Source organism: Myotis nattereri (assembly GCF_964212035.1).
Source record: "Myotis nattereri genome assembly, chromosome: 14".
In the NCBI taxonomy this organism is placed as follows: domain Eukaryota; kingdom Metazoa; phylum Chordata; class Mammalia; order Chiroptera; family Vespertilionidae; genus Myotis; species Myotis nattereri.
The window spans coordinates 25,445,978-25,473,795 of NC_138089.1; the positions used below are offsets into that span (position 1 = coordinate 25,445,978).

Genomic DNA, 27,818 nt, shown 5'->3' on the forward strand with positions numbered 1-27,818 from the left:
GTCCAGCGAAAGAGACCCAAGGGGCCTAGGGGGCAGCACACCCCCAGAAGCCAAGTCTATTCCAGGCAGTACCAGGGATTAGGGTCTGGGCTGGAAAAATCCTGGTGTTTTGAATATGTTCAGGTCCAGTTCAGACTCTTGATCCCACAGCCACTTCTAGAGTGAGGTGGGTGTTGCTCTAATTCCCCTGTTTCTCTTGCCATTTTCACAGTCCCCGGGGATTCTCCCCCTTCAGCAAAGAAAAGCAACTGTACTAGAACTCTGGGTTCAATTGCATCCCTGGTTAATAGTGGTTTTCTTCCTTAAAACTGAGAATATTAGTAAAGAGCATGTATATTTCTTCATAAAGTCACTTAGGATAACTTAACTGCTTACTGACTTCCTTAAAGAGGAAGGCTTAAAATGAAGCTACTCTAAGCAGCAATGTATTATTATATTCTGGGGTAGTCTAGAATTTAACGCAGTTTTGGCCTTATTCCCATATAAAATGAAAGATGGAGGGTGGGAAATAGAGAAGGGTGGATAGTGTTTCTTCCATGTCCCCCCCCCCCATTTTGTTGTGTTTTTTTTGTTTTGGGGGGGGGGGTTGCATGCTAAAGAGATTTCGTTATGCCAATAGCCAAGGTTTCCAATTTTATAACTATTTCCCAAGTAAGATACTTAAAAATATTCCTGTATTAGTAATTGGTTGCATAGTATTAATAGATCTTTATAAAGTTAGCCACTAGCCTCCTATATGGATTGACTAGCAAACTATTAGGTAGACAACATTAACATTTATGAGAAATTTTAATAAAAAGATTAAATCCGTGAGTTTGGGATAAGTAAATAAGAAAAATACCAAAAACAGTTATTCTTAAAACTGGTGTTTTCCCCAGAGTGCACAGATGACTGCCCATAAATGTTGCTAGGGAGTCCAGAAGTAATTGCAGAAAGAAGAAATACTTCTGGCATAAAAAAATTGCCTACAATGTTTCTATTTTTTGAGACATTTCATTCACAATCTCCAGGCAGATTGTTGATAGTGCGATCATAACTAATTAAACAATTATTTGTTTGGTATTTCTACAAAGCAAGAGAATGTCAACAATTAGCTTATATGCTATTCTGTTAAATTATTGTTGCCTATTTTAATGCTTCATCATGCATATTTTACTGTCATGCATATTCTATTCTAGGCACTGGTATGAAAATTAAATCTGGTATGGAGGGCAAAATACTCAACCAAGAAAAAGACCTAGATTTTACCTCATGCTTTTTTTAAGCTGATAACAACATTATGCATTATCCATTTTTCATATATTTGTAGGAGGAAAAGTCTAGATATAACAAAGGAAGAAAAGATTTTTCTGAATGTATAGTCTTGCCATAAATGCACTTCAGACATTTCCCAAGAGATAGCATTATAGCAGCAGATTGCATATTGTACTTAGAACACAATTGATGGAGTGTATCTGTTGTAAGCATGGTTTCTGTGTATGTGCCCAATTGTCAATTTAAACATAAGGGGGGGAAAGGCTATAGTTACATTTGCATTAAATGGTTGGCTAATAAAGAGATGTAGTCCTAACACTAAGTTTTAATCCATTTAAATTATAGATAAGAGCTGATATATACATCAAGGAATAGCCTAAGAAATATCCTATGTTTACCTGTCAACATGTAACTGTATTGAATCACTAACCAGTATGGAAATTACAGTGTTTCCTCATCAAAAGATATGGGCTTAAATTTTAGTGTTTGGCATGCATAGCAATATATTAAATGCTGTGCTTGACTAGAAAGTATTGTGCAATGGGGTGGCCTTTTAATCTCCAAAACATACATTTTATTTTTATTCCCTAGACTTGCACATGAATTGCATATGTTCATATTTACCCAGTTTGGAGATGGGTAAGGTAAAACCAACATAGTTACATCTCCATGGCCATCTTTTATTTCATGTCACTTTCCTTCTCCCCACCCCCCAAGAAAAACAAAACTACACAGGTCATTCCTAATAAACAGCTGTCATGTTTCACCCCATGTGTTCAGTGGTACAAAATCTCTTATATAAAATATGTACAGCTCTTTGGAATACTTGTTTATCAAGTAAATTAATGTTGTATAAAATTACTTTCTCTTGATTTTCCATCATAGAAACTAAATTCTGCCTTCATTTTATTAATGCTTGTCTACCTTTGGTTTCATTTAGGAAACCCCACCTGTTTCCTAATACTCAGAGCTGATTGCCTTCCAATGAGCCATGTTCAGATCATCTTTTTCTCGAGTATACTGACCTGCATTCTTGATTTATTCCCTCCCAGTTCCCATCTTGCAGACACTCTTTTAAAGTAATAAAATGCATGCACTTCACTAACAGAGAATACTTTCCTGTGTCTAAAGTTCTTCTTTACCTAGAAATTACCTTTGCTGTTATTAATAAGATCCCTTCTCACAGTTTTGGAGCATATGATTGGGTGAGTTGGATACATATATCAGAATTTTCTTTTATCCCTCACTTCTCAGCTGACATTGTGCCACATTGAACCTCACATTTTATTCCTGCCAAGTACTATATATTGTGTATTTTTAATATATTGAAATAAACATATTACTTGAGGCAAACAGTATGCATTATTTGATTCTCTAAAAAACCCTTTGATCTCTAAGGCTGAGTTATGCATGGTGTCCTTGGAGTTTCTGATTTGTGAGTCTCTGTTCTGGTTAATTTAAATAAATGACATAATCTATTATTCATTATGCAGAGTCATACAATTGCATTAATTATCTTTCAAAATTCTGCCAAACATAACCACTAAAGTTTCCCCCCCCCTAAAACTCACATTTTATCCTTTGCCACCTATGCCTTTTTATTATCAAGTAAAGGATTACGTTGCATTTCTAAATTTGAACACATTTATAATTCTTTTATATTAACAAATTGTGCCTGAACTGTTTATTTTCCACTCACGGAGGGTACTAAAAGATACTGAACCAAGCTGCTCACTAAGCCTGGTTACTGGCTTGGGCTTAGTCAGACATTGTTTCAAATCCTGGCTCTGTAAACTCGTACCTGTTTACCCTTCTGTAAATAAGGGGTTCTATTTACTATGTTTAGTAGTTGTAGAGTAAATGAATTAATATATATATATACAGTACCTAGAAAATGGGAAATTCAGATTGGTAGTCACTGTTGCTGTTGTCATTAGACTAACAAAACATCTCAGTAGAGTTTTGATTATTTTGAAGTTCTATTGTATTATCATGCAGCTATAAGATAATTGTGTCCTTGATATGCTTGCATGTCATTGGTGGATGAGAAGTTATTACTCTAATATTTGAAAGGTGTTTGGGGGTTCATCAAGATGAGAGGTATAAATATAAGATGCCATTGTTTTTACCTGTACTTTCTTCAGGGTATCCAGTCTTGGTAGTGAATGGAAGAGGGCCTGGTCCCTGGGGCAGTGCAGAAGGCACTTTCATCATCTCACTCACTGCAAATGTCATGTGAGGTTTCATGGAAGTATTAAGAGATCCAATTAAGAAGAATAGTTCTGAGTCTAAAGCAGCCCAGAGTGGCTTCTCTAGGGGAAACTCCCTGCTCAGCTGGTACGTTTGTGTTTGTCATTAGGGACACCTTGTATCCCAGGTGCCTGCCTTGAGACATCTGCCTGTACTGGCTTCATGTTACACACAAATCCACATTTAATAACACTCGTAGTGTTATTTATAGGTTTAGTTATGTTAATCAGATTATTTCACTGAGTTCTTTATTCTAGTAGCTGGTGGTTGTGGAAAGAGGAGGGGTTAGAATGGGAAGTTAAGTTTTAGTTTAAGGGAAGATTAGGTGTTATGCTATCATGCATTGCTTTTCGCCTTTGTGCAGCCCTGAATCTGTGGAGGCTAGTCCAGCAGTTAATGAGAAGAGCGTGTATTCCACTCATAATTATGGGACCACTCAGAGGCATGGGTGTCGAGGACTGCCTTATGCTGTGAGTATGCATTTGTTTCTCTCCAAAGCAGTGATCTTCCTGGAGTGTAATCCATTCTTATACATTGTGACTTTCTTGCAATGTTTATATGCAGCATGACGAAGTTGCCCCTTTTGCACTTCCCTGCCTCCAGCGGACGTCTAGCCCTGCATCATTGTTCTTGTTTTTATGTCCCAGTTGACCTTGGCATTTTGTTTTATCACTTTCCTGGTTGAAGCCAAAAAACGAAGGGTACTACTTTCTTCTTTCTTTCCATATGTACCATACTTTAGGGGAGAGAGGGGCCAGTGTTTGGACACTGTTGATTTAAAAAATCTTATTTTCAGGATCATAATTACGGAGCCCCTCCTCCTCCGACACCTCCTGCTTCTCCCCCTGTCCAGACGATCATCCCTCGTTCTGACCTGAATGGCCTGCCGTCGCCCGTAGAGGAACGCTGTGGAGACAGCCCGAACTCTGAAGGAGAGACTGTTCCTACCTGGTGTCCTTGTGGTCTTTCTCAGGATGGCTTCCTTCTCAACTGTGACAAGTGCAGGTAATATCATGTTCCATCTAAATTCAAGCCTGGGTTGCTGGGATTAGGGTTTCTTATTAGTAGGGAAAAGCTCAAAGTATTCTTTCTTGTGTTTGTTAATGTAGATGATTCCTTAGTGCTCCTTGGCTCGAATTCTCTGCACTAGGTGAGAATTGCTGACAACAAGGAATGAGAGATTGATGTTAAAGCTATTGAATTTGATATGAAATTTAATGTCCTGGAAACTTTTGGTAGGTGGGAGGAAGGGGGTAGTGTATACAGAGACACATCTCCCATGTGTGCGATGATGTGCTGCTGCATGCTGTTGGAAGGACTACTTTAAGTTTATTTTCCATCTTTAGGGGAATGAGCAGGGGGAAGGTTATTAGACTTCATCGGCGGAAGCAGGACAACATATCAGGTGAGCAGAAGATGGGTTATGCCCATATTTTGACATAAAATATTTTGTATTTTAAGTATTTGTCTAAACCCCTTCTGTAAGTTCCCATGGTCCCTAGCTCATTTCACAGAAAGAGATAGAAGTCCTCTGAAAACCACTGTGTAATTCTCTTAATGTCCATAAATGACATTTTAGCTCTGTAGCAATCAAAATATTTTTTGTGAGCACAAAAAATCAGATCCTTTTTCTATGTTACATACTGAAACAATGGAGCTTTGGGACTGATTATCAGGGGAGAAATATATACAATATAGAACAGTTTATTTGCTTACTGCCAATGATAAAGAATCTTGTTTTCAAATGGGAAGTGGGTATTTATGTTGTTCTACAGATAGAGTTAGCAGTAGAAGTAATGACTTACTGGATTATGGAATAAATCTATCAGAATAAGCTGCTTTAATATACTTTTGAATATTTATATAATGTGAACTATGAAATAACCTTTTCAGGTGGGGACAGCAGTGCAACAGAAAGCTGGGATGAGGAGCTTTCTCCTTCCACTGTGTTGTATACAGCAACACAGCACACACCTACAAGCATCACCTTAACTGTTAGAAGAACCAAACCCAAGAAGCGGAAAAAGAGTCCAGAAAAGGGTCGTGCAGCACCAAAGACAAAGAAAATCAAGGTATGGAGGGTAAAGTATCTTAAATAGAAATATGTCTGAAATAGCTCAAATTTTGGACCAAGAATGCACCAAAATTCTTTTAAGAATTTGATCCAGATGTTTGAAGGGCCACTTTTGCTCTACTTGCAAAAATCGGCTAATCTGTTGTCAACATGTAGACCAACCTCTCTTCTGCCACTCCATACCATCACAACTGGCACAAAGTTTCTTCTCCTCCAAGCCCCATCCCAGGTATGAAATCCTAGCCCCACCTGGTAACAAGCCCATATGTGCTACACCCTCCAGTCTAGGCTTCCACTATCCTTACAGTATCTCCCTGCCTCCTCAGCCCAAAGTAGTCTGAAATTCTTGTCCTGGTACATGCCTACTTCATGTCATTGGATTGATTTATTTCCTTGTTTCAAAAAGTTAGGAAATGTCTCTTGAATGGTCTAGGCTTCCTCAGTGTTTTGGTCACTTTCCTGTATTCTAGGAGAAACCTCTTCTGTTTTGTGTTCTTTCTTCCCCATCATGGCAACTTTGTTGCTCCTAGGTGACTTGCCCATCCCTTGCTAAGGGGATTGGTCTTTGTTTCCTTCTTAATTTCAAAACTGGTAAATCTGCCACCTTAACGTTTTAATTTACTTTTTCTTTTAGTGTCAGGTGTGTATATAGGATTTAAGTGATGCATGCTCTTCCCTGTTAATTACCTAGTTTCACAGTGGGAAGTACTGGAGTTAGCCGCAGAGTTCACTCTCCTTGAGCTACCCCCTATTCTTGATAATAGTGTGGGGAATTCAGTTATATTTGTTACCTAGGGAAAAGGGGACAGGCTAGAACACTAGTTCTTGCCTTAGTTTTAGTCTCAGATAGGTATAACTGTCATTCTTGGTACCAAGTTTTGTTTTGTTCTACTTGTTTTCCTCTTTGGGATAGGCATTTCGAGAGGGATCCCGGAAGTCCTTGCGGATGAAGGTAAGGGGTATTCTTCCCTGATGCTGTGTTTTACTTCACTGTGATCTTGCATTTTGGTTAGCTTCTTTCCTGACATTGATGGTCTGGGACTCTTGGATTCTACTTTTTGTTAGTTTGTAATTGTTGCCATTGGTTTTCATAGAGCCTTTCTCCAACGTAGATTTTCTTGGCCATTTTCTGAAATATTTTCTCTTTCTGTAATTAGCTTTCATTTGTTGGTTTTTCATTAGCTGCTTTTCTGGGGGTAAGTGACATTTTGCCAAATAAAATGAGGCAGATATGTTCTGTTACTGTGTTTGGCCTCAACCTCAGGACTGAGGTTTTTCTGGTAAAATAAGATCTCTTGTGTACCTACCCTAGGACCATGTGGGCTTTGGGCTTTAGTCACCAGTTGGGAGGATAATTTTCATCAGTAGGAAAGTGGTATTTATTGATAGGAACTACTCTTATTGGAATTACTTACATTTGAACTGTTTTCTTCTGGCATATTTATTTGATATAGAAGATTCCGATGGCTGATGTGTTTCTTTTCTTCGGTTGTCAAATAAAAGAGCTATGAGGCATGATTTTGGATAACAGTTGGAGAATAGAGAAATTATGTGCAATGGACTTTAGGTACTGGGTGACAAAAACAGAATTTGCCCAAAGGAGATTTGATTGTACTATCTGGTATTTCCCTATAAGTATTCATATCCCTAAACATATAAATGATATAAAAGCAGAACCTTTCCTGTTGACCGTTATATGGGGAAAACATTAAAATATTTTAGTGAAGATAAGCTTTATTAGGATATATATTTGTGTGTGTATATATATATATATATGTATGTATATATATATATATATATATATGGAGTACAACATGACTGATGTTAACAAAGATTACAGGTGGCACTTTATCTAAAATTTGAAGACCTTGCCTTGTATACACCTATAAATAGACTGGTACATGTCTATAGAAGAGATGGGAAGAAGACTTAGAGCCCAAGAGCATCAGAGTCTTGAGATACCTTAGAACACAACTTAATTATTATCTCCTTCAAAGGGCCAAGTTTGCTTTAACTGCCCCTTTCTTTTTGTCTCCTTTGCTTACAGGGAGCCTTTAAATAGAGTTATAGGACAGACAAAGGCTTATCCTAGCTGTTAAGCCCTTTTCTATTTTATCAGCTATTATAATTTGTCTTTAGAGATTTGAAATGTTTTGAAAGCTGTTGACCAACTCTCCGGAAAACTACACATAAACCCCAAATATTGCTTGTTATTTCGACATGTTGACACATAGTCCCATAAACATGCTAAAATTTATACAATTTAAAAAAACTAGTCAGTTTATTTTAATTCTCATACCAGAATTTTAAGTTGAGTTGCAAATTTTGTACTCAGAATTCATTATTAAGAACTTCACCAAAGATCTGGGTGATGGCTATAAGAATGGGAAGAATCTGTCATTTGGATTTTTAATCCTACAGTCAGGCACTTTCCTACTTGGAGACTAAAAATTTCTCAACTTTGACACTACTGACATTTTGAACCAAGAAATTCTTGGACTGTTGAAGGGAGCTTTTTTTGCATTGTAGGCTGTTTAACAACATCCTTGACATCTATGCACTAGTACCAATAACACATAGGTGTGATAATAAAAAATGACTTCAAATAGTACAAAATATCTCCTTAAGGGCAAATTACCTCTGGTTGAAAATCACTGTTCTAAACCTACAGAGATAGGGTGTTCAGTACCCAGAAGAATGGGACAGCAGATTAGAACAGAGTTGTATCAATGAATAACATACGATTCTGTGGCAAAGGCTTCCCATATACATTGAGTTTAATAAGTCAAAAGTTTAGTGATCCCTACTGGTTGCTTAAACTTGGGAATACTGTTTGGGCATCCATAATCCTCAGTCTTATAAGCAAGCACCCTTAAGTCTTAGGTTTTGCACTTTTTTTTTTTTCTCAGCTGTTACTGACATCTCAAGCAGATGAAATTCTATTCTCAGTGTGTTGTTGGTCTTAGGTGTTTCTTAGATCCTTTGTTTGTTGTTCAGTCTTTTGGACTCTAGCATGAAATGTAAAAAACAGTCGTATGGATGTTTTCCTTTTCCTTTCGTGGGGAAAGGATGGTAGAAAACAGTCAGTTAAAACCAGTGACACAAAAATGAAAGAAAGCAATTGTTACAGTAGGTATAAATGTTTTCTATATCATTCATGAAAGTACGTTTAATTTTCTTATGCCTGTTTTTGCAAGTTTAGTGTGGATATTATTTATGAGTAGCTTTGTTACTATACTGTCTTTTCCTTCTAATCATCACTAATATGACATCATCACAATTGTTTGTTTTGTTTTCTGATGGTACCTTAAGTCTTGAGCTCTAGAGAGGAGAGCATGTGTCAGACTTAAAACTCTGTCTCTGTAGCTCAAGCACACAAAAAACTGTCTGTTTAGGATAATGCTTACGTGATATAATAATATTTTCTTAGTACTATCACCATAGAGGGCAATGGTTTTCCCTAGAGAAGCATAGTAAAGTACCTCTCAGCATTTTCCAAACTCTACCTACCCACCCCCTCTCCTCACCTCAGCTCTTCTGAGTGTGGCTATTGAAACTGTCGAAAATAGAGTGTTAGAAAGATACACTCCAGAATGATAGCTTTTTCTATGGGAAATGAGATGATGGGTTATTTATTTATTTGGGTCACATGTATATTTCAAGTGAACATGTAATAATTGTATAATGAACATAAGTCACACAAAAACAAAAACATTCTCCTGGAGAGAAGTAAAATACTATCAATTTGGGCTGGCACACTAACGGAGAGGTCCAAGAAATACTTAAATTTAAGTGATGTGATATTTGAGAGGTCTCTTGTTCATTTTCATGAACATTTTCTTCTTAATTTGATTTTTATGACTTAAAGATGGTCATAAAACTACAGTGATGGGATAGAAGTATGATCCAGATTAATTTCTCACTTTAGAAATGAGGAAAACTGAGCTTTTTTAAGGGTTCCCTGCTCATTGGTAATGAAACCATTATAGAAGCCAGATCCCCTGACTCCCAGGCATTACTCTTTTAATGCCACACCAACTTCCACTTAAAAACAAATTTTCTGAGACTCAGCCTCTTTTCTCCCCCTCCCATTTTTATTCATGGGCTCTGCTAACCTACCTACCTTTGTTTTCTACAGAATTCTCCTTCTGAAGCACAGAATTTAGATGAGAATACAACTGAGGGATGGGAAAATCGGATAAGACTATGGACTGATCAGTATGAAGAAGCTTTCTCTAATCAATACAGTGCAGATGTACAGAATGCCCTTGAACAACATCTACATTCTAGCAAGGAATTTGTGGGCAAACCTGCTATTTTAGACACTATCAATAAGACTGAATTGGCCTGCAATAATACAGTTATTGGTTCCCAAATGCAGGTAAGGATAAAAGGATTAATAGCTCAAAGAGGTTGATTTTAAGAACTCAGGAAGAGGGTTTATATTGGAATTACCATATCTTTCAAATTTACAAGGACTTAGAGCAGTGGTTCCCAACCTTCCTAATGCCACGACCCTTTAATACAGTTCCTCATGTTGTGGTGACCCCAACCATAAAATTATTTTCATTGATACTTCATAACTGTAATTTTGCTACTGTTATGAATCGTAATGTAAATATCTGATATGCAGGATGTATTTAGGCGACCCCTGTGAAAGGGTCGTTCGACCCCCGAAGGGGTCGCAACCCACAGATTGAGAACCGCTGACTTAGAGCATCTTTAACCAAAAGCAGGTTATAGTTGCCCTAGCTGATTTGCTTCAGTGGTTAGAGTGTTGACCCGCCAGCTGAATGGTCGCATGTTCGATTCTGGGCAAGGGCACACACTTCAGTTGCAGGCTGGATCCCTGGCACTAGTCGGGGCACATGCAGGAGGTACCCAATCAGTGTGTCTCTCTCACGTCGATATTTCTCCCTCTTGTCTCCGCTCTCCCTTCCACTCTCTAAAAATCAGCCCGGTGGGCATAGCTCAGTGGTTGAGCGTCTGCCTATGAGCCAGGAGGTCATGGTTCAATTCCTGGTCAAGGCACATGCCTGGGTTGTGAGCTCTGTTCCTAGTGTGGGGCGTGCAGGAGGCAGCCAATCAATGATTCTCTCTCATCATTGATGTTTCTCTCTCTCTCCCTCTCCCTTCCTCTCTGAAATCAATAAAAAATATATTTTTTTAAAAATCAGTAGTGGTTGGGGGGAGTTACAGTAACTGGACACCATTCAGTTACATATTTTTAGACTATCTTGATTAATTAAAAATATATAAATTAAGATAGAAATTTTATGCAGCCTCAGTAGGAATTACTAAGCTTAATAGAAAGCTAAGCTCTCTCTCCCCTCCCCCCATTTTTATATTAGACATAGACCACTAAAATCATAATTATGCATTTTTCTTGGATTTTTTTTTTAATATATTTTCATTGATTTCAGAGAGGAAGGGAGAAACAGACAGAGAAAGAAAGATCAATGGTGAGATAGAATCATTAATTGGCTATTTCCCCACAAGTCCCCTACCGGAGAAGAACCCAGAACCTGGGCATGTGCCCTGACTGGGAATCAAACCATGACCTCCTGGTTCATAGATCGACGCTCAACCACTTAGCCCTTCTGTCTGGACTTGTATCTTTTCTTGATGTCATTGGGCCAAAATTAAGCTGTGAAGGTGTGAGGGAATGTGGCAGGTTCACTACATGGAATCCTTTTCCTAGAAATACTGACCTTTCATCAACTTAGAAATTTCTGATCATAGCCCTAGCTGGTTAGCTCAGTGGATAGAATGTCAGCCTGCAGAATGAAGGGTCCTGGGTTCGATTCCTGTGAAGGACACATGCCCAGGTTGCAGGCTCAATTCCCAGATGGCGTGCAAAAGGCAGGCAATCAGTGAGTCTCTCTCATTGATGTTTCTCTCTCTCCCTCTCCCTTCTTCTCTAAAAATCAATAAAAATATATGAAAAAAAATTTCTGATTATTGAGCTAAATAATATATACAAATACATCCTAAAAGCATTGGTGTTTTTTCCTCAGTTAGGAAATGTTGTCCACACTAGAGGCCCGGTGCATGAAATTTGAGGGGTGGGGGGTCCCTTAGCCCAGCCTGCGCCCTCTTGCAGTCCAGGACCCCTCAGGGGACCCGTCACTCCTTACCGCCTGTCTGCTCACTGGTCCTTACCACTCAGCTCGCCGCTCCTTAATGCTGCCACGGAGGCAGGAGAGGCTCCCGCCACCACCACTGCACTCGCTAGCTGTGAGCCTGGCTTCTGGCTGAGGGGCGCTCCCCCTGTGGGAGTGCACTGACCACCGGGGGTCAGCTCCTCTGTTGAGTGTCTGCCCCCTGGTGATCAGTGTACATCATAGCAACTAGTCATTCTGGTCATTTCGCCGTAACAGTCGCTTAGTCTTTTATTACATATAAGATGCTGCTATTGTTGCTATCTAATGTTAATACTCTGGTTTTATTCAGCTACAGTTGGGAAGAGTCACTCGTGTTCAAAAGCACCGGAAGATCCTGAGGGCTGCACGAGATTTGGCTTTGGACACTCTTATAATAGAGTATCGAGGGAAAGTCATGTTACGACAGCAATTTGAGGTCAATGGGCATTTCTTCAAAAAGTAAGAATATCATTTTGTGAGCAGTGAGGGCTAAAGGCGGCCTGGCTGAGCCGTATCGCTATAAAAACCTTTCTGGTTGATAGGATACTCTCTTGGGGAAAAGATTACAGCTCAAATAATCTCATTCATGTCTGCCGTTGCTAGAGAAGTGTTAATAAGTCTGCAAACTGTTTAATGTATAAAGTGGCAATGACTCCAGGCCAAGCATTCCTTGCTTTGTGCTTATTCTTTAATCAAAAGCAGACAAGCATGTGATATTTTCCAAGTGTAGGCATTGCAAAAGACTACTGCTGCTTCTGTCAGCATGTGCTTTATATTTGAAATCAATGGGGTGGCCTTTTTATTTGTGTTGAGAATTATAGAAACTTTTAATTATATCCCTAGACCATACCCCTTTGTGCTCTTCTACTCAAAATTCAATGGTGTAGAGATGTGTGTGGATGCACGTACTTTCGGTAATGATGCTCGGTTCATCAGAAGATCATGTACACCAAATGCAGAGGTAAGATTTCTGTAGCAACTTCTCTTTTAATGGAATCACCAAAGAATAGAATAAATTTATTGAAGAAACAATCTGAAAACTTCACCCAGGTTAAAGTCTGTAGATAATGGTTACGATCTTTAATTGTAAAAGAGAAACAAAAACAAAAGTAATGATGCTTTTATTCTGACAGGATGGGGGCAAGGAATGAATTCTTTTTAGAGAGGAAGAAGTTGGAAAAGCATTTGTTAAAGAGAAAGAGCTAGACTGGATAAGAAGTCAAAGAGTTGATAGTAAAGAAGTTACCATACAGTAGAAGATGTCATTGGGTCCAAACTAATCTGTATGGTTAATAGTGCTTCTAGACATTTTTAGAATTGATTAATCAGTGCAACCATATCAAATAAAGCAAGAAACTCCACAGGAGTTTTCTTACAGGCTAAGGAATTTTAATTCTCTGAAAACAGCTTTAATATATAAAATAGTTGTTGTACTTTGATTTCTAACATCTCGAGGTTTATTGAAGCATCATACATTTTCAAACAGTTACTATATAATAGTTACAAATGAAATGATAGAGTTAAGACTACTATAACTCTAACTGAGGATAAATTATTTGTATAAAACGTTTTTTTTCTTTTGGAGAATTTTTGGTCTTTGTGATAAATCATCAATCATAAGTGCTATTCACACAGGTGCGACACATGATTGCAGATGGGATGATTCACCTGTGTATCTATGCTGTGTCTGCTATCACCAAGGATGCTGAAGTCACCATAGCATTTGATTATGAGTACAGTAACTGGTAAGACTTCTAAAACCTTTCCTAACATGAATGACCTTATCTTACATATTAAGCTATTAGGTCTGCTTTTGTTCCTAAACATTTTTCTCTTTTTTTAACTAATCTTTTCACAAGTATTGCATTTTTCTGCTTAGAAATTCTGGAGGGAGGGAGATTTTGGGCGTTTTTTGTTTTGTTTGTTTTATGAGACATAAATACATAGTATTAAACTGCTCAATAGTGTGCTAACCAAATGTATTTTAGTTTATACCTTTATAGCAAGAATAGCAAAAAATGGGTATGTATGACATTCCTGAAAATTGAGACAGCATCAGTTCTATGCACACAGCAGTTATGCCAGGGGTCATATAGAATGAGAATTTAAAGGTTCACCCCATCCACTCAAATCATGTAATCTAGTTATATATGACAATACAGAAAAACAGAAATGCAAATCACACATGAATATGTGATGGGTTTTATAAAATGGATGATTTTTCTTCCATGGTCCTTTTAGGCAAAAACGGTTATAGATAAATTGATGTTTGGCACATGTATAATAAAAGGTATTAATAATAAGTAGGGCCTAACCAGTTTGGCTCAGTGGATAGAGCATCAGCCTCTGGACTGAGGGGTCCCGGGTTCAATTCCAGTGAAGGGCATATGCCGGGGTTGCGGGCTTGATCCCCAGTGTGCGGTGTGCTGGAGGCAGCTGATCAATGATTCTCTCTCATCATTGATGTTTCTATCTCTCTCTCCCTCTCCATTCCTCTCTCTGAAATCAATAAAAATATTTAAGAAAAAATAATAATAATAAGTGGGGAATTAGTGGGTAAAAAAGTTAGTGGTGGATGTAGACACAAGATAAGTATAGCCACTTTAGAATTTTTCACTGATTCATTGCTCACTCAGTAGCATAAAGACAGTTGGGAGAATTGAATTTAGTGGGGGCTTTCTTTTCTTTCCGTTGACCATAGGTCAGTGGGAAAAGTTGGGGTTCTGTAGACACACAGAATATTGAAAGTACTCATAGGACTCTCTAATGTCTCTGTTTAATTTAATCACACATAATACCAGAAGAAATTACTGTAGTAATATTTTAAGAGAATGAATGGGTAATATAACTGATTTTCAAGGTTACTAAGACAGGCACTTTTATTTGTTTCTTTGGAGCAGTAATTATAAAGTAGACTGTGCATGTCACAAGGGGAACCGGAATTGCCCTATACAGAAAAGGAATCCCAATGCTGCAGAACTGCCACTCCCACCTCCTCCAAGCCTACCCATTGTTGGAGCAGAGACAAGACGGAGAAAAGCACGGCGGAAAGAGCTAGAGATGGAGCAGCAGAATGAGACTGTAGAGGAGGATACCAACCCACAAGCAGAACAAGTTCCTGCTGAGAAAGTGACTGTATCCAGTGACCATGAGGTAATGTTACTTGGCCAGAGGGTGTTACTATGGTATTGATCATCTCCAAACGAAGAGGATCTCAGGTTGACACGTGTTTTATGTAGGGATCTATAGTAACACTTAATGCCCTTCATATCAAGGTGGGTGCATGTTCATTCGTTCCATTCATTCCTCTTTTTAAAAAAAATAATTTTATTGATTTTGAGAGAAAGAAACATCGATGTGAGAGGGAAACATTTATTGGCTGCCTCCTGCACACCCCCTACCAGGAATCAAGCCCAAAACCTAGGCCTGTGCCCTGACTAGGAATTGAACTGGCTACCTTTTGGTGCACGGGACAACGCCCAACAAACTAAGCCACAGTGACTAGAGCCTCTGTTTTTTTAAACAATGTCAAGAATATCCTTTTAGCTACTTTCCAGGTTTTAGTCCAGAGAATGGGGCTTGTCTGTGTTTACCATGTGGCCCCACATGAGTAACACTATCAAGCACTAGAAATTGTTTCTAGAGAGTTTTAAGCTACTGGGGGGGCAGGGGGTGATTTTTGTCCCAAAGCTTAAGAGTACAGCTAAATATTGCCTCTATCTTAAAGGAAATAGACAATCCAGAAGAAAAGGCAGAAGAAGAAAAAGAAGAGGTTACAGATGACCAGGAGAACCCAGCTCATAGCAGGAGGGTGGGTACCCCATAACATCCTTTTGTTAGCGCTGACTTCTGCTACCTATAGTATGTGAAGCCCTTCTGAGTTTGTATCATCTCATTTCTTTGACAACATACTATACCATCATCTGTACGTTATAATTTGGATTTTTTTTTTTTTCATAAAGTCAATTTCATTAATGTAGTAATTGTCTGGTGCCTATTATCGATGATGGTCTTTAGAAGCTTCTTACTAACAATCTCATTACCAAAAAACTATCTGGTCAAAACAAAATGTGTCTGTTGGGGCTACGTCCTCTAACTTAGAGGAATTTTCCTAAGTTTGAGTTTTGACATTTAAAAATCCCTATCAGTCATATGGATTCAAAACTTTTACTTTTTGCTGAAACCATCCATGTTTATTTTATTTTTTTAATATATATTTTTTATTGCTTTTTTACAGAGAAGAAGGGAGAGGGATAGAGAGTTAGAAACATCGATGAGAGAGAAACATCAATCAGCTGCTTCCTGCACACCCCCTACTGGGGATGTGCCCGTAACCAAGATACATGCTCTTGACCAGAATCGAACCTGGGACCCTTCAGTCCGCAGGCTGACCCTCTATCCACTGAGCCAAACCATTTAGGGCATCCATGTTTATTTCTGTCCCTCAGAAGAAGTTCAAGAAAATCTACTTGGTTATTTTGACTCTGAAAATGCAGAGAAGTAATTGGTTTTGATGGCTATTATTCTTTTATATTAAAGTTTCAGGATAGCCGGCCTTGTTTGAAAAGTTAAGGTTTGGCCGAAACCGGTTTGGCTCAGTGGATAGAGCGTCGGCCTGCGGACTGAAAGGTCCCAGGTTCGATTCCGGTCAAGGGCATGTACTTGGGTTGCGGGCACATCCCCAGTAGGAGATGTGCAAAAGGCAGCTGATTAATGTTTCTCTCTCATCGATGTTTCTAACTCTTCATCCCTCTCCCTTCCTCTCTGTAAAAACTCAATAAAATATATTTAAAAAAAAAAAAAAGAAAAGAAAAGTTAAGGTTTGATCTTCCTTTAAAATTCTAACACTTAAATTAAATACTTTATTTTTAGTTTTTATGTTTTATTTTACAAGATACAGACAGTCCTCGGGTTACGTCGGACTCGACATATGTCGTTTCGTGGTTACATCGCCATCTCCCATTTATTTATATAAAAAAAAAAAAAAGTTCCGTCATTTTGACGTATATACATATGTGCTTTATGTTTTTTATTATTTATTTACCACAAGTAAAGGTCAGGAATTGTTGTCTTTCTTTTAAATTTTTTTTACTGTTTCACTTTATTACTGCTGTATATGTGCTCCATGTGAGTGACGTAGGTGCTTATGTAGGTGGGTTCCAACTTACAGCAAAAATCGCATTACATCGTGCCATAGGAACAGATCTCCGATGTAACCCAAGGACCTACTGTATATGTACTGATAGTTTTGTAAATGTCTATAAATTTTCATAAGTAATATTTCTGAAAAGCTGTTTCCCCCCCCCCCCGCCCCCCATGGTTGAAACTTCCTTCTATGCTAATGCTATGTGTTTTTTTTCTAGACCCGGGAAGATAGGAAGGTTGAAGCCATCATGCATGCTTTTGAAAACTTGGAGAAAAGAAAGAAGCGACGGGATCAGTCCTTGGAACAAAGCAACTCTGACATAGAGGTTACTACCAATGCCTCAGAGACAGCTGTAGGGGAAGAAACAAAAACTGAAACTCCTGAATCTGAAGTTAGCAACTCTGCTTCAAATGTGGCCATCCCAAGCACCCCACAGAGTATTGGGGTGAACACCCGAAGGTCTTCCCAAGCTGGGGTAAGAGAAGAAAAGACTCCAGCCTTTAACATCCTTGCTTTTGCTAATATCAGTTACCTGGTTTTTGGGAATTGTTAAAATTTGAATTTTCAGTTTTATTTCATATTGCATTAAATAAGGCCATTTTCATCAGCTGTGGGATACAGGGAGGCAGAATTGGAATGACCAGACACTTTAGACTAGAATGAAATGTCATATTGTTTCTGCCAGATAAACTCTTGGTGATGAGTTCATAAAAATTATTTGGTTTCTCTTTTGGTGCTTCTGTATAACACAGTCATGCAGCTGCCCTTTCATAGTATTCTCAGGGTAAACTCATGTTTCCCTTCCCTACCCTAGCCCTGAATTCTAAGCCTTAAGCTAAAACCTTAGTGTGCGGGAAAGAAACAAAGAAGAGAATTGTCTTTGCTAAGATCCCTAAAATTAGGTGGCTTCAGCTGACTTTTGACCTATTTTATAAATACTTACAAGAAACTAAATAAATAAATAACCAAGGCATCTATCTACAGCCTATTTAGCTAATTTCACTATTTAACTTTTATAAGAATTACATTTGAAATTAGTGCTTCTAAGTGCTCGCTTTTTCACCAGTAAACATTCAGAATGCTTAAAGGGAATAGGGGGCTAGATGGAATGTTAGTTGATAAGAAATTTCTAGTAAGCATTTACTCTGCTGTTGTTACAGGATGTTGCTATAGAAAAGCCAGTCCCCAAACCACCTCCAGCAAAGCCTTCTAGGCCCCGACCGAAGAGTCGTATTTCTCGGTACCGGACCAGTTCAGCCCAAAGACTAAAGCGTCAGAAGCAGGCCATTGCACAGCAGGCAGAGTTGTCACAAGCTGCCTTGGAAGAAGGAGGAAATAACAGTTCAGTAACTCCTACTGAAGCTGGAAGTATAGACAGTTCAGGAGAAAACAGGCAATTAACAGGTTCTGACCCAACTATGGCATCAGTAACTGGATCCCATGTCAACCGTGCAGCGTCTAAATACCCCAAAACCAAAAAGGTGAGTCATGAAAACATGTTCATAAGTCTAGTCTGGCAAGGGCTGTGTCTTAGTAAAGTGAGAGGACCTGTAATTCCCCAGAAAAAAAACAAATACTCTAAATATTATTAAATTGAAAGTTTTAAATAAAACATTTTGACACAGAGGGCTGAAGCCATCTACTACAGTGCTTTTGTTCCCATAATTTTTGGGCAGAGGTAAATGCTGATATCTGGAATTATTCCTCCCTTGGTGGTCACAGAGAAGGTGAAGGAAACATCCTTGCATTTTGAATGCCCAATTCATTTTTGCAGCTGCTGTATCTACCTGAGTCCTAGTTTCTAGATGAGGTTTGTCTATCATCTAACACTGCTACCTCTGGCTTTTACATCTGCAGCGTCAACTAATGATCTCTTTTTGCTTTAGTATCTAGTTACAGAATGGTTGAATGACAAAGCTGAGAAGCAAGAATGCCCTGTTGAGTGCCCTTTACGTATCACCACGGACCCAACTGTACTGGCAACGACCCTGAACATGTTACCTGGTCTTATCCATTCCCCGTTAATTTGCACCACCCCCAAACACTACATTCGCTTTGGCTCACCCTTTATCCCTGAGAGGCGTCGAAGGCCCCTTCTGCCTGATGGCACGTTCAGCTCCTGTAAAAAGGTATGTCAATGTTTATTTTTAACCTAGGTTGCTTGCAATCCTAACATATCTAACACATTCTCCAGATAGCTACTCTCTACCCATGTGAGTTTATTATGAGTTAATTGTTCAACCTTGAATACCAATGCATCAAAACTCAGTGGGACTAAGGTCGGATGTTGTATACTGCGTTGTTGGTGCTCAGTTTGTGAGTATTCACTATTGTCTTCAGAGAGCCCTTGAGGTTACTGAGTTGAGAGCGCACAGCATTTGATGCCTGGGAAGGGAGGGATGTTCTGTGTGTGCTCTTGTGGTATTGGTTAAAATGTCCATTTGTGATTTTGAGTGAGATTGGGCCCCAGGTACTCTAAAGTACTGTTGCATAAGTAAAAAATTATCGAATTGTGTTTTAAATTAATTCAATCACTATTATCATTTGAATTAGAGTAGAGGAAATGTCCTATTACAATTGGCATAATTGTTGTTCCTTGATCAAATGACAAGTTGGATTGTTTATTCCCTAGTGAATATGGAACCTACTATAAATTCATTCTATCTCTTTCTCTTCCTGTCTCTCCTCTCTCTAGTTACATACTATTTTTGGATCTAGTGGCAGTAGTGTTTGAGTTGTTTGTTTTTGGAATGCTCTTTCTTAATTCCCAGAAGCCCTGAATATTTTCCAAAGGTGTCTCTCAGGAATAGATCATTGCCTCAGACTATAATGTCGTTTTTGTGTTTCTAGAAGTATAGGACACCCTTTCATTTGGTCTTCCTTTGAGGTAGTCTGTTCCCTGGAACACCCTTTTCTCTTATCCTCAGATCTGGATTCAGGCTGCCTTCCTCAGTGTCTGCCATTGCCCTCCTCCACTGGCATCACGTACATGAGGATGCTGCATGTAGATTATTTGATGTGATGAAGTCTCCAGCTCCAGGCAGGTCTTCCCTGACTCCTCCAAACTTAAAGCTTTTCTCTTTCCCCAAAGAGCAGAAATTATTTCTTGGGGGGAGGGGGGTTACGAAAGAAGAGCCAGAGTGGTGTGGGATATGGAGGGGAGGAGGGCAGCAGGGATCTGTGCACAAAGGAAGGGCCCTACCACCGAATGAGCAGTATACACTGAAGAAAGTCTTTTCCTAATCATACATCTTACCTACTAAGTATTTGAGTCACTTACTGGTTTATTTGGGGGAAATTCCCAAGTAGAACTAAAGTGCAATTTGACCATGAGATCTTTGCAAAATGGTTTGTAGATAATGCAATAACAGATTACTAGACTTCTAAGAATGTTAACTGTTGAAGCATCTTATCAAGCCAGATTGTAGAATCTCCTATTTTGGTCCTTTATGAAGGTTAGACAGTTATTTAGTACAGATTAATAGTGAAGTCTAAATTGTAAATAGTATAGACTAGCTTCTTGAAATGATGCCTTGATTATTCTGATGCTGGGTTATGGTCTTTCTATTCCCATCTTGCTTTTCCAACTAACAGAGTCCTGTGAAAACCAAAAACGTATAGAAATAAAACTTAAAATTTCATAGGAAATCTACTTCTTAGAGCTCTTTTTCCCAGGTTATGGTTTAGGGCTTGTATCTGGCTCATCTTTATATCTCTACTGGCAACAGATAGAAATCCCATTTAATTCATGTTCATGTTATATTCTCCAAATGTGTCTGTCTATCCTTAGTCTTGTTATATACAGGCTCTGCACAGGCACTTTTCATCTATGTGTGTCATACCAGTCTTCAGGAATTCAGGCTATGTACTCTGAATTATCATAGTAAAATTACCTTGCTTAAATTGGGTCTTATTCATTTAAGTTTAGATCTGAACTAAGTTCAAATCACAGCTTTAAGATTTGCTGTTGACATACCAAAATTACGTTACAAAACCAGAATGTAGTTTTTTATGGGGCAAAACTAATAAAATTGGGGCTTTTAGCTAGCAGTCAAACTCAGATTTATCCTGGGTGGGTATGAAGAAGAGTCATTTGTAGATTGGTTAGAAAGTATTAATCTAGTGCAGAACCTAAGATTTCTGTGATTAAACAGAGAAGAATGTAGGTTAAACAGGTAGATGAGAAAAACCATCCTCCTTGGGATTTAGTTGGAATAGTGTATATTATTAATAGGCCTAGAGTTTCATATCTAATTAAAGGAGGTAGAGGCCTCTTAAGTAAAAAAAACAGCGTAAAATTGTATATGTGTATTTGCACCCAGACTTTTAGAGTATTTGACAGAATATTTTATGATCTCCCTGGAGTTTCTAAAGTAAATCAAATCATAGTTCTTAAAAAGCATGTTATGGAATGTATGTCTTTTGTTGAATCTTGCTTCACTTCTCATTTTAGAATGGAAGCATTTATAAGTGGCTAAGAAGTCTTTCAAGTAGTATCCTTCCTTGTTCTCTAAATCTTCTCTAAACTTACCTTGAAGGCATAATATATGTATGGCATTTGGTCTCCCGGATTTCTTAGGAAACCATCCTGACTGAAAAATGAAACACTGTGCTTTGCATTGATATTTCATTGTATGCACTGGAAGGTTATTAATCTCTATCTCTATATATAGCATTGAAATTCAGCTGAACAAGTCCTCACTGATCATTTGTACTCAGTACTCTGCTACAAACTTTCTTCACATACAATATCTCACTTAGCCTACATGACAGCCCTGTGAAGTTGGGATTATTGGCCACAATTTATAGATCAGAAGCTTTGACTTAGAGGGGTTCAGTAACTTGCCCAGAGTTAGGCAGCTAGTAAAAGGCATGGCCAAGTTTCAACACAGATCTTTGAACTAAAACCGAAGATACTTTCTTGCTCTTTATTCTTTAAAATATTTCTCCCTCTCATCTCTGAGCTTCCTAAAAAGTTCTGTAATACAGAGTTTTAAAGAAGGAAGAAATGTTCTTTTGACCTTAACCATAGCTGGGACTCAGGGATGGGGCTATCTAATGTTAATTTATTAGCTATAGGGGTGATTTGAACTTGTTAGATACAGATGTTCATGTTCCTTTTTTATGAGTCATAAAATAACTGGGTAGACATACAATAGGGCCAGGAGGAATAGGTTAGATCATATTTGCTGTGTCTGATCTTATATCCAACCATAGCAGCATCTTATTCCGTAGAATGCCCCTATCCTTGTTTTTATTTTTCCTTTTTTTGGTTATCAAATCCAGAATGTAACTTCTTTTATGGGTGCATCTACTTTTCTCTTGGAGGAAAGCACAGTAACCCCAATTAAGTCCTGTCATCTGCTCTGAAAAGAAAAACTTTTACTAAAGGTATCTATAATGAAGGATTTTACAATCATTTCCTCCTGATCCTAATTTTCTTCATCTGTACACTACGTGCTTTGGACAAGGGACTTCTAAGGTCTTCTCTAAGTCATAAGGAGTTGTGGTTCTGATAGTTCATCTTTACATCAATATTCTGTGTATAAAAGAGTTCATTCTTGGTCTTATTTGGGCTTTTCAGAGACCTGGTCATATTCTACAATGCTGACGTGATTCAATTGATTGTGGAGATCTTTTTATATTCTTATTCACTCTTTTCTCCTCATGTTTACAACTTTATTTTAGCTTTATTTGGCAGGCAGTCCACAATGCCATTTACAAGATACAAAATTTTTCTTGGTGAAATTTTCCTCACATTATTCCCTAGAAAATAATTGTTTCTTACGTTTCTAATCAGGTAAATCTATTAAAATTGCTCTCTTTAGTGAAGAGAATATTTACTTACCTGTAATACTTGTTCTCTAAAGGTGTGAAATTACAAACACCTTTGATTTTCCTATGGAGGTCCTACTCAGAAATTGATGTTTATCAAAATTCGATCTGTCTTATGTCAGGGCAGGAGAGCCACACAGTGGTGAGCAACCTACACTGTGTATCTTAAGAGAACACAGTTACAGGTAAGAAATTTTCTCTCTTCCACAGGATGCGTAGTTTTACAATCCTAATCTTTGTAGGCTTACTTCCTGACCTTAATTTATTTTTCATCATTTAGATTCCAGTATTCACTAAAAAAAAAATGTGGCTTTTCCCCTTTTTTATTTCTACAGATCATTTATTCTGGTTATTTGCATTATTTATGCATAATTTAACCAACTACTTGATAGGGAGAGAGAAATTAGCAGGATATTCCATCTGAGAGTAGACCTTTTAGAAGTATTTTGGTACCTGTTGTAAAGAGGTGTTCTTTTATCTTCCTTCTTGGCACTTATTTTATGTGCTACTTTCATCCTATATGATCAGTCTCTTAAATAAATGCTAAGATTTCTTCTTATCTCTTTCCATTTCCCCCATTCTAAGCAGTATGAAAAGTTGAGTAATCTTTTTTTATTGGTTTTGGTTTTTTAATGAGATCTCATTATGTGTAATCTAGGTTTTCTCAATTTTGCCCAGTAAAAGGAATTGATGGGTAATATTCCAATATGCTGAAACACAAGAAAAAAAAAATATTTGACTATGGAACTGAATGAGTGTGTTGGATTGCATCTCTCGCCAGTTGATATGTAATGACCTGGTTAATGCATTTGAAATAGATATACTAATAGTTTTAAATAATTATTGATAATTTCCTGGTTCTTTTCCCATTATAGCGCTGGATAAAACAAGCCTTGGAAGAAGGAATGACTCAAACATCATCTGTACCCCAAGAGACTAGAACTCAGCACCTATACCAAAGTAATGAGAATAGTAACTCTTCTAGTATCTGCAAAGACAATGCAGGTATGTATCTCAAACCTTTCTGAATATATGAGCAATGATTATTTCAGTATGAATACTGAAAAAGTCTGATACAAAAAGAAATAACATTGTTCTTTAAATAATTCCTTTCATCTGTCTTTACAGAGGAAGAGAGAGATCTCAAGTCAGGGATCATTTTTTCTAGGATGACAAAGTAGGAAATAGTGTACAGATAACAGCAGAGATAGTTATTTAAAAGTTAGATATATTTAAGCAGTAAGTTTAGGAAACCTTTATTCATATTTATAAAAGGAGAAGTAAGAAAGATATGGGACACTATTCAGGAGTGAATCACAGTTGTAGGTAATTGATGTGGGTGTGGCTTGGTTGAAGGGTAAGTGGATGAATGAAGTAAACAAGAAATTATTAGAAATTGTTTCTTTTAAAAAGGGCTTGCCCTGTTAGCATCAAAATTTTTAGAAGACAACCTTGAATCTGATGTGAAGTCCTCATTTTTAAACTACAGCGCCATGAAAAGTCATCCAATCCACTAGTTTTCACAGTGACTCTTGGAGGGGGTATAATTGAATTGCCGTTGAAAGCACGGGTGCATGAACTTATGACACCAGCTTATTTTGGGACAGTCTTTTTACTGAAGTTTCTCCTAATATCAGCTTAATTGAAAAGTTCTCTGTGATTTCCCTAAGTTTATCTCTATATCTCAGTTTTGGTGGATAATAAGCAGTTAAAATAAAATATCAAGATAAATTACATGCTAAAAGTCATCTAAGCCTGCAGTTAGCATGATATTTCAGATTTTCATAAAAATTACTTCATTGTTTCTTTTCATTGACCTGCTGAGTAAATACAAAATTGTATTAAGTAAGTGCACTTATCTGCTAATATCTGCTTTATGTTAAAATGTTGTATAATGTATTGGGGGGAAAATATGCCGCTAAAAATGTATTTTCAAATTATTGACTTATTTTAGTCTATCTGTAGATTGTATTATACCTTATAAATTATCACATGCATAACCCCAGGGTAATAAAATCCCAGTGTGGAACGTGTAGAAGATAAATAATACCATGTATTTAAAATATTTTACTTATGTACTATGGAGAGTTACTCAAACCAGATTAATGTAAAAAAATGCTGGTACCAGATTTCTATCTATATTATCAATTTATGGTAGCTTTTATAGTACAGTAACTATATAACTTAACTGAAATCTTCTGTCCGGTATACATTTGAAATCTGCCTAATGCACATTTTTATTTGTGTGATGTGTGTGTGTGTTAAGTGTGTACATATTTAAGATTGGGAAAGTGAGGTTGTATAGTATCGTGTCCTGACTGACAAAGACATAGGGAAAGTGCCTTGGTTACTATATACATTATTTGGAATGGAATTAGGACAACTAGTTACCAACCTTTATTGAACATCTGCTCCTGTCTCTAGCAGTGAGGAACATACAAATAATACACCTTGCCTTAATAATAAGGAGCAATATAAACAAAAGGAAAATAGTCATTTAAAACCAAGCTAGTCAAAAAAAAAAAACCAAGCTAGTCAAATGGGTGACTTGGTATATTGCTACAAGTTAATGTAAATTCCAAGGAATTATTTTTATTTGTTAGTTTCAGGGTTATTTGTTTCCCAAAAAGACCAAGGAGATATTAATGAAGAAAAGGAGACAGTTTGGTATAGGTGAAAGACTCCCAAAAGACCTGAATTTGAGACCAGCCCTACCCTTTACTAACTATATGATAATTGGCAAGTTACTAAACAGCCTAAACCAGCAGTCGGACATCCCCCAAAGGGTCCCTGATTGGAGAGGGTGCAGGCTGGGCTGAGGGAAACCCCACCCCCACCCCCACCCCCCCACCCCCCCCCCCCCCGCCGCCGCACGAATTTCATGCACCGGGCCACTAGTAGAGTTATAACTTTATAGAGTTACCATCAAACTATCGTGTTTTGAAATTTGATTAAGTTATATTGAGGTTTATGTTTAAAAATAAGCATGAAAACAGCCAAGAAAAATAACTGAAAAAGAATAATGAGATATATTTTCCCTAGAATTGTGAAACTAGCTTCTAATATGAAGCTAGACACTAATAATTAAATTAGTATAGTACCGATCCAAGAATGGATTCATATATAAATACTAGAGACCCGATGCACAAAAATTTGTGCAAGAGTAGGCCTTCCTTCCCCCGGCTGCCATCTCTGGCTTCCCTCTGGCACCCGGGACCTGGGCTGCTTCACTCTGGTCCCAGCTTCACATTCGGTCTGATTAGCATATTACCCTTTTACTATTATAGATGGAACAGAATAGTTGGAAACAGGCCTTATATAAAGGAAAGATGTAAATTATTCTGGAATTTGGAGGGATTTAAAAGAATTAGATTCTTGCCAATGCAAATTCGGACACATTCAAATTTTTCTTAAATGAACTTGTATAAACAATGTTTCTGTTTCTATATTGTCTCTGAATTAACAGGGGATAAATATATTGGGAGAAAGGATTTGCAGTAAAAATGACAGTATTATCCCTACTAGCAATGAGAGAGGAACATCATTGACTGGCTGCCTACTGCACGCCCCCTATGGGGGGATCAAGTCCAAAACTCGGGCATATGCCCTGATGGGAAATCAAATCGTGACCTCTTGGTTCCTGGATCAGTTGATGCTTAACCACTGACCCATACCGGCTGGGTAGGAGATGAATATTTTTAATGCCTATGATAAATCTTACCAAATTGCTAGTAGGGATAATACTGTCATTTTTACTGCAAATCTTTTCTCCCAATATATTTGTCCCCTGTTAATGCAGAGACAATATAGAACAGGCTGTTTTGATTATAGATTGAAAGACAAAAATCACATGATCGTATCAGTGGATGCAGAAAAAGCATTCAACAAAATCCAACACCTATTTTTGATAAAAACTCAGAAAATTTCATATATGGCAAACCTACAGCCTACTTAATGGGCAAAAATTAAAACCATTTCCTCTAAGAACAGGAACAGGACAGGGATGTCTGCTTTCACCATACTTACTCAGCATAGTACTGAAAGTCCTAGCCATAGCAATCAGACAAGAAGAAAGCATAAAAGGCATCCAAATTGGAAAGGAGGAAGTAAAACTCATTATTTACAGGTGACATGACATGATATTGTACATAGAAAATCCTAAAGCTCAACTGGCATGGCTCAGTGATTGTGGCGTGTTGACCTATGAACCAGAAGGTCACTATTCAATTCCCCATCAGGGCACATGCCCAGGTTGTGGGCTCAATCCCCAATAGGGGTGTGCAGGAGGCAACCAGTTAATGATTCTCTGTCATCATTGATGTTTCTATCTCTCCCTCTTCCCTCCTCTCTGAAATCAATAAAAATATATTTTTAAAAAGAAAATCCTAAAGATCACCAAAAATCTACTAGATTTAATAAATGAATTTAGCAGTGTAGCAGGATACAAAACCAACACCCAGAAATCGATGGTATTTTTATGCACCAATAATGAATTCTCAGAAAGAGAAACTAAACAATCCCATTTACCAATAATTAAGATACTTAGGAATAAACTTAACTAAGGAGGTAAAAGACTTGTACTCAGGAAACTACAGGACTTTGAAAAACGAGATAGAGGAAAACATAAACAAGTATAAGAATATACCGTGTTCATGGATTGGTAGAGTCAACATCATGAAAATGTCCATACTACCCAAAGCAATCTATAGATTCAATGCAATTCCTATTGAAATACCAATGGCATATTTCACAGATCTAGAACAAATACTCCAAAAATTTATATGGAACCAAAAAAGATCCTGAATAGCTGCAGTAATCTTGAGAAAGAAGAACAAAGTTAGAGGGATCACAATACCAGATATCAAATTATACTACAAAGCCACTATAATCAAAACAGCCTGGTACTGGCACAAGAACAACCATATATATTAATGGAACAGAACGGAACCATTCCTCCCAATTAATATTTGACAAAGGAGGCAAGAACATACAGTGGAGTCAAGGCAGTCTCTTCACTAAATGGTGTTTGGAAAATTAGACAAATACATGCAAAAAAATGAAACTGGACCACCAAGTTGCACCATACACACAAGAATAAACTCAAATTGGATAAAAG

The 27,818-nt window shown here is 37.7% G+C and overlaps 1 protein-coding gene across 1 annotated transcript in view; it reads left to right on the forward strand.

The window, feature by feature from the left end:
* SETD5 (SET domain containing 5) overlaps window positions 1-27,818 on the forward strand; it is an 81,476-nt gene that overhangs the window by 33,938 nt on the left and 19,720 nt on the right. Inside the window, exons 4-18 of the mRNA XM_081106037.1 lie at window positions 3,869-3,974; window positions 4,301-4,509; window positions 4,851-4,909; window positions 5,398-5,576; window positions 6,492-6,530; window positions 9,717-9,959; window positions 12,032-12,180; window positions 12,565-12,682; window positions 13,357-13,466; window positions 14,619-14,874; window positions 15,449-15,532; window positions 17,085-17,342; window positions 18,028-18,348; window positions 18,754-18,996; window positions 23,578-23,707. Of these exons, the coding sequence (XP_080962163.1) occupies window positions 3,869-3,974; window positions 4,301-4,509; window positions 4,851-4,909; window positions 5,398-5,576; window positions 6,492-6,530; window positions 9,717-9,959; window positions 12,032-12,180; window positions 12,565-12,682; window positions 13,357-13,466; window positions 14,619-14,874; window positions 15,449-15,532; window positions 17,085-17,342; window positions 18,028-18,348; window positions 18,754-18,996; window positions 23,578-23,707 (2,504 nt within the window). The remainder of the gene's footprint in view (window positions 1-3,868; window positions 3,975-4,300; window positions 4,510-4,850; window positions 4,910-5,397; window positions 5,577-6,491; window positions 6,531-9,716; window positions 9,960-12,031; window positions 12,181-12,564; window positions 12,683-13,356; window positions 13,467-14,618; window positions 14,875-15,448; window positions 15,533-17,084; window positions 17,343-18,027; window positions 18,349-18,753; window positions 18,997-23,577; window positions 23,708-27,818) is intronic.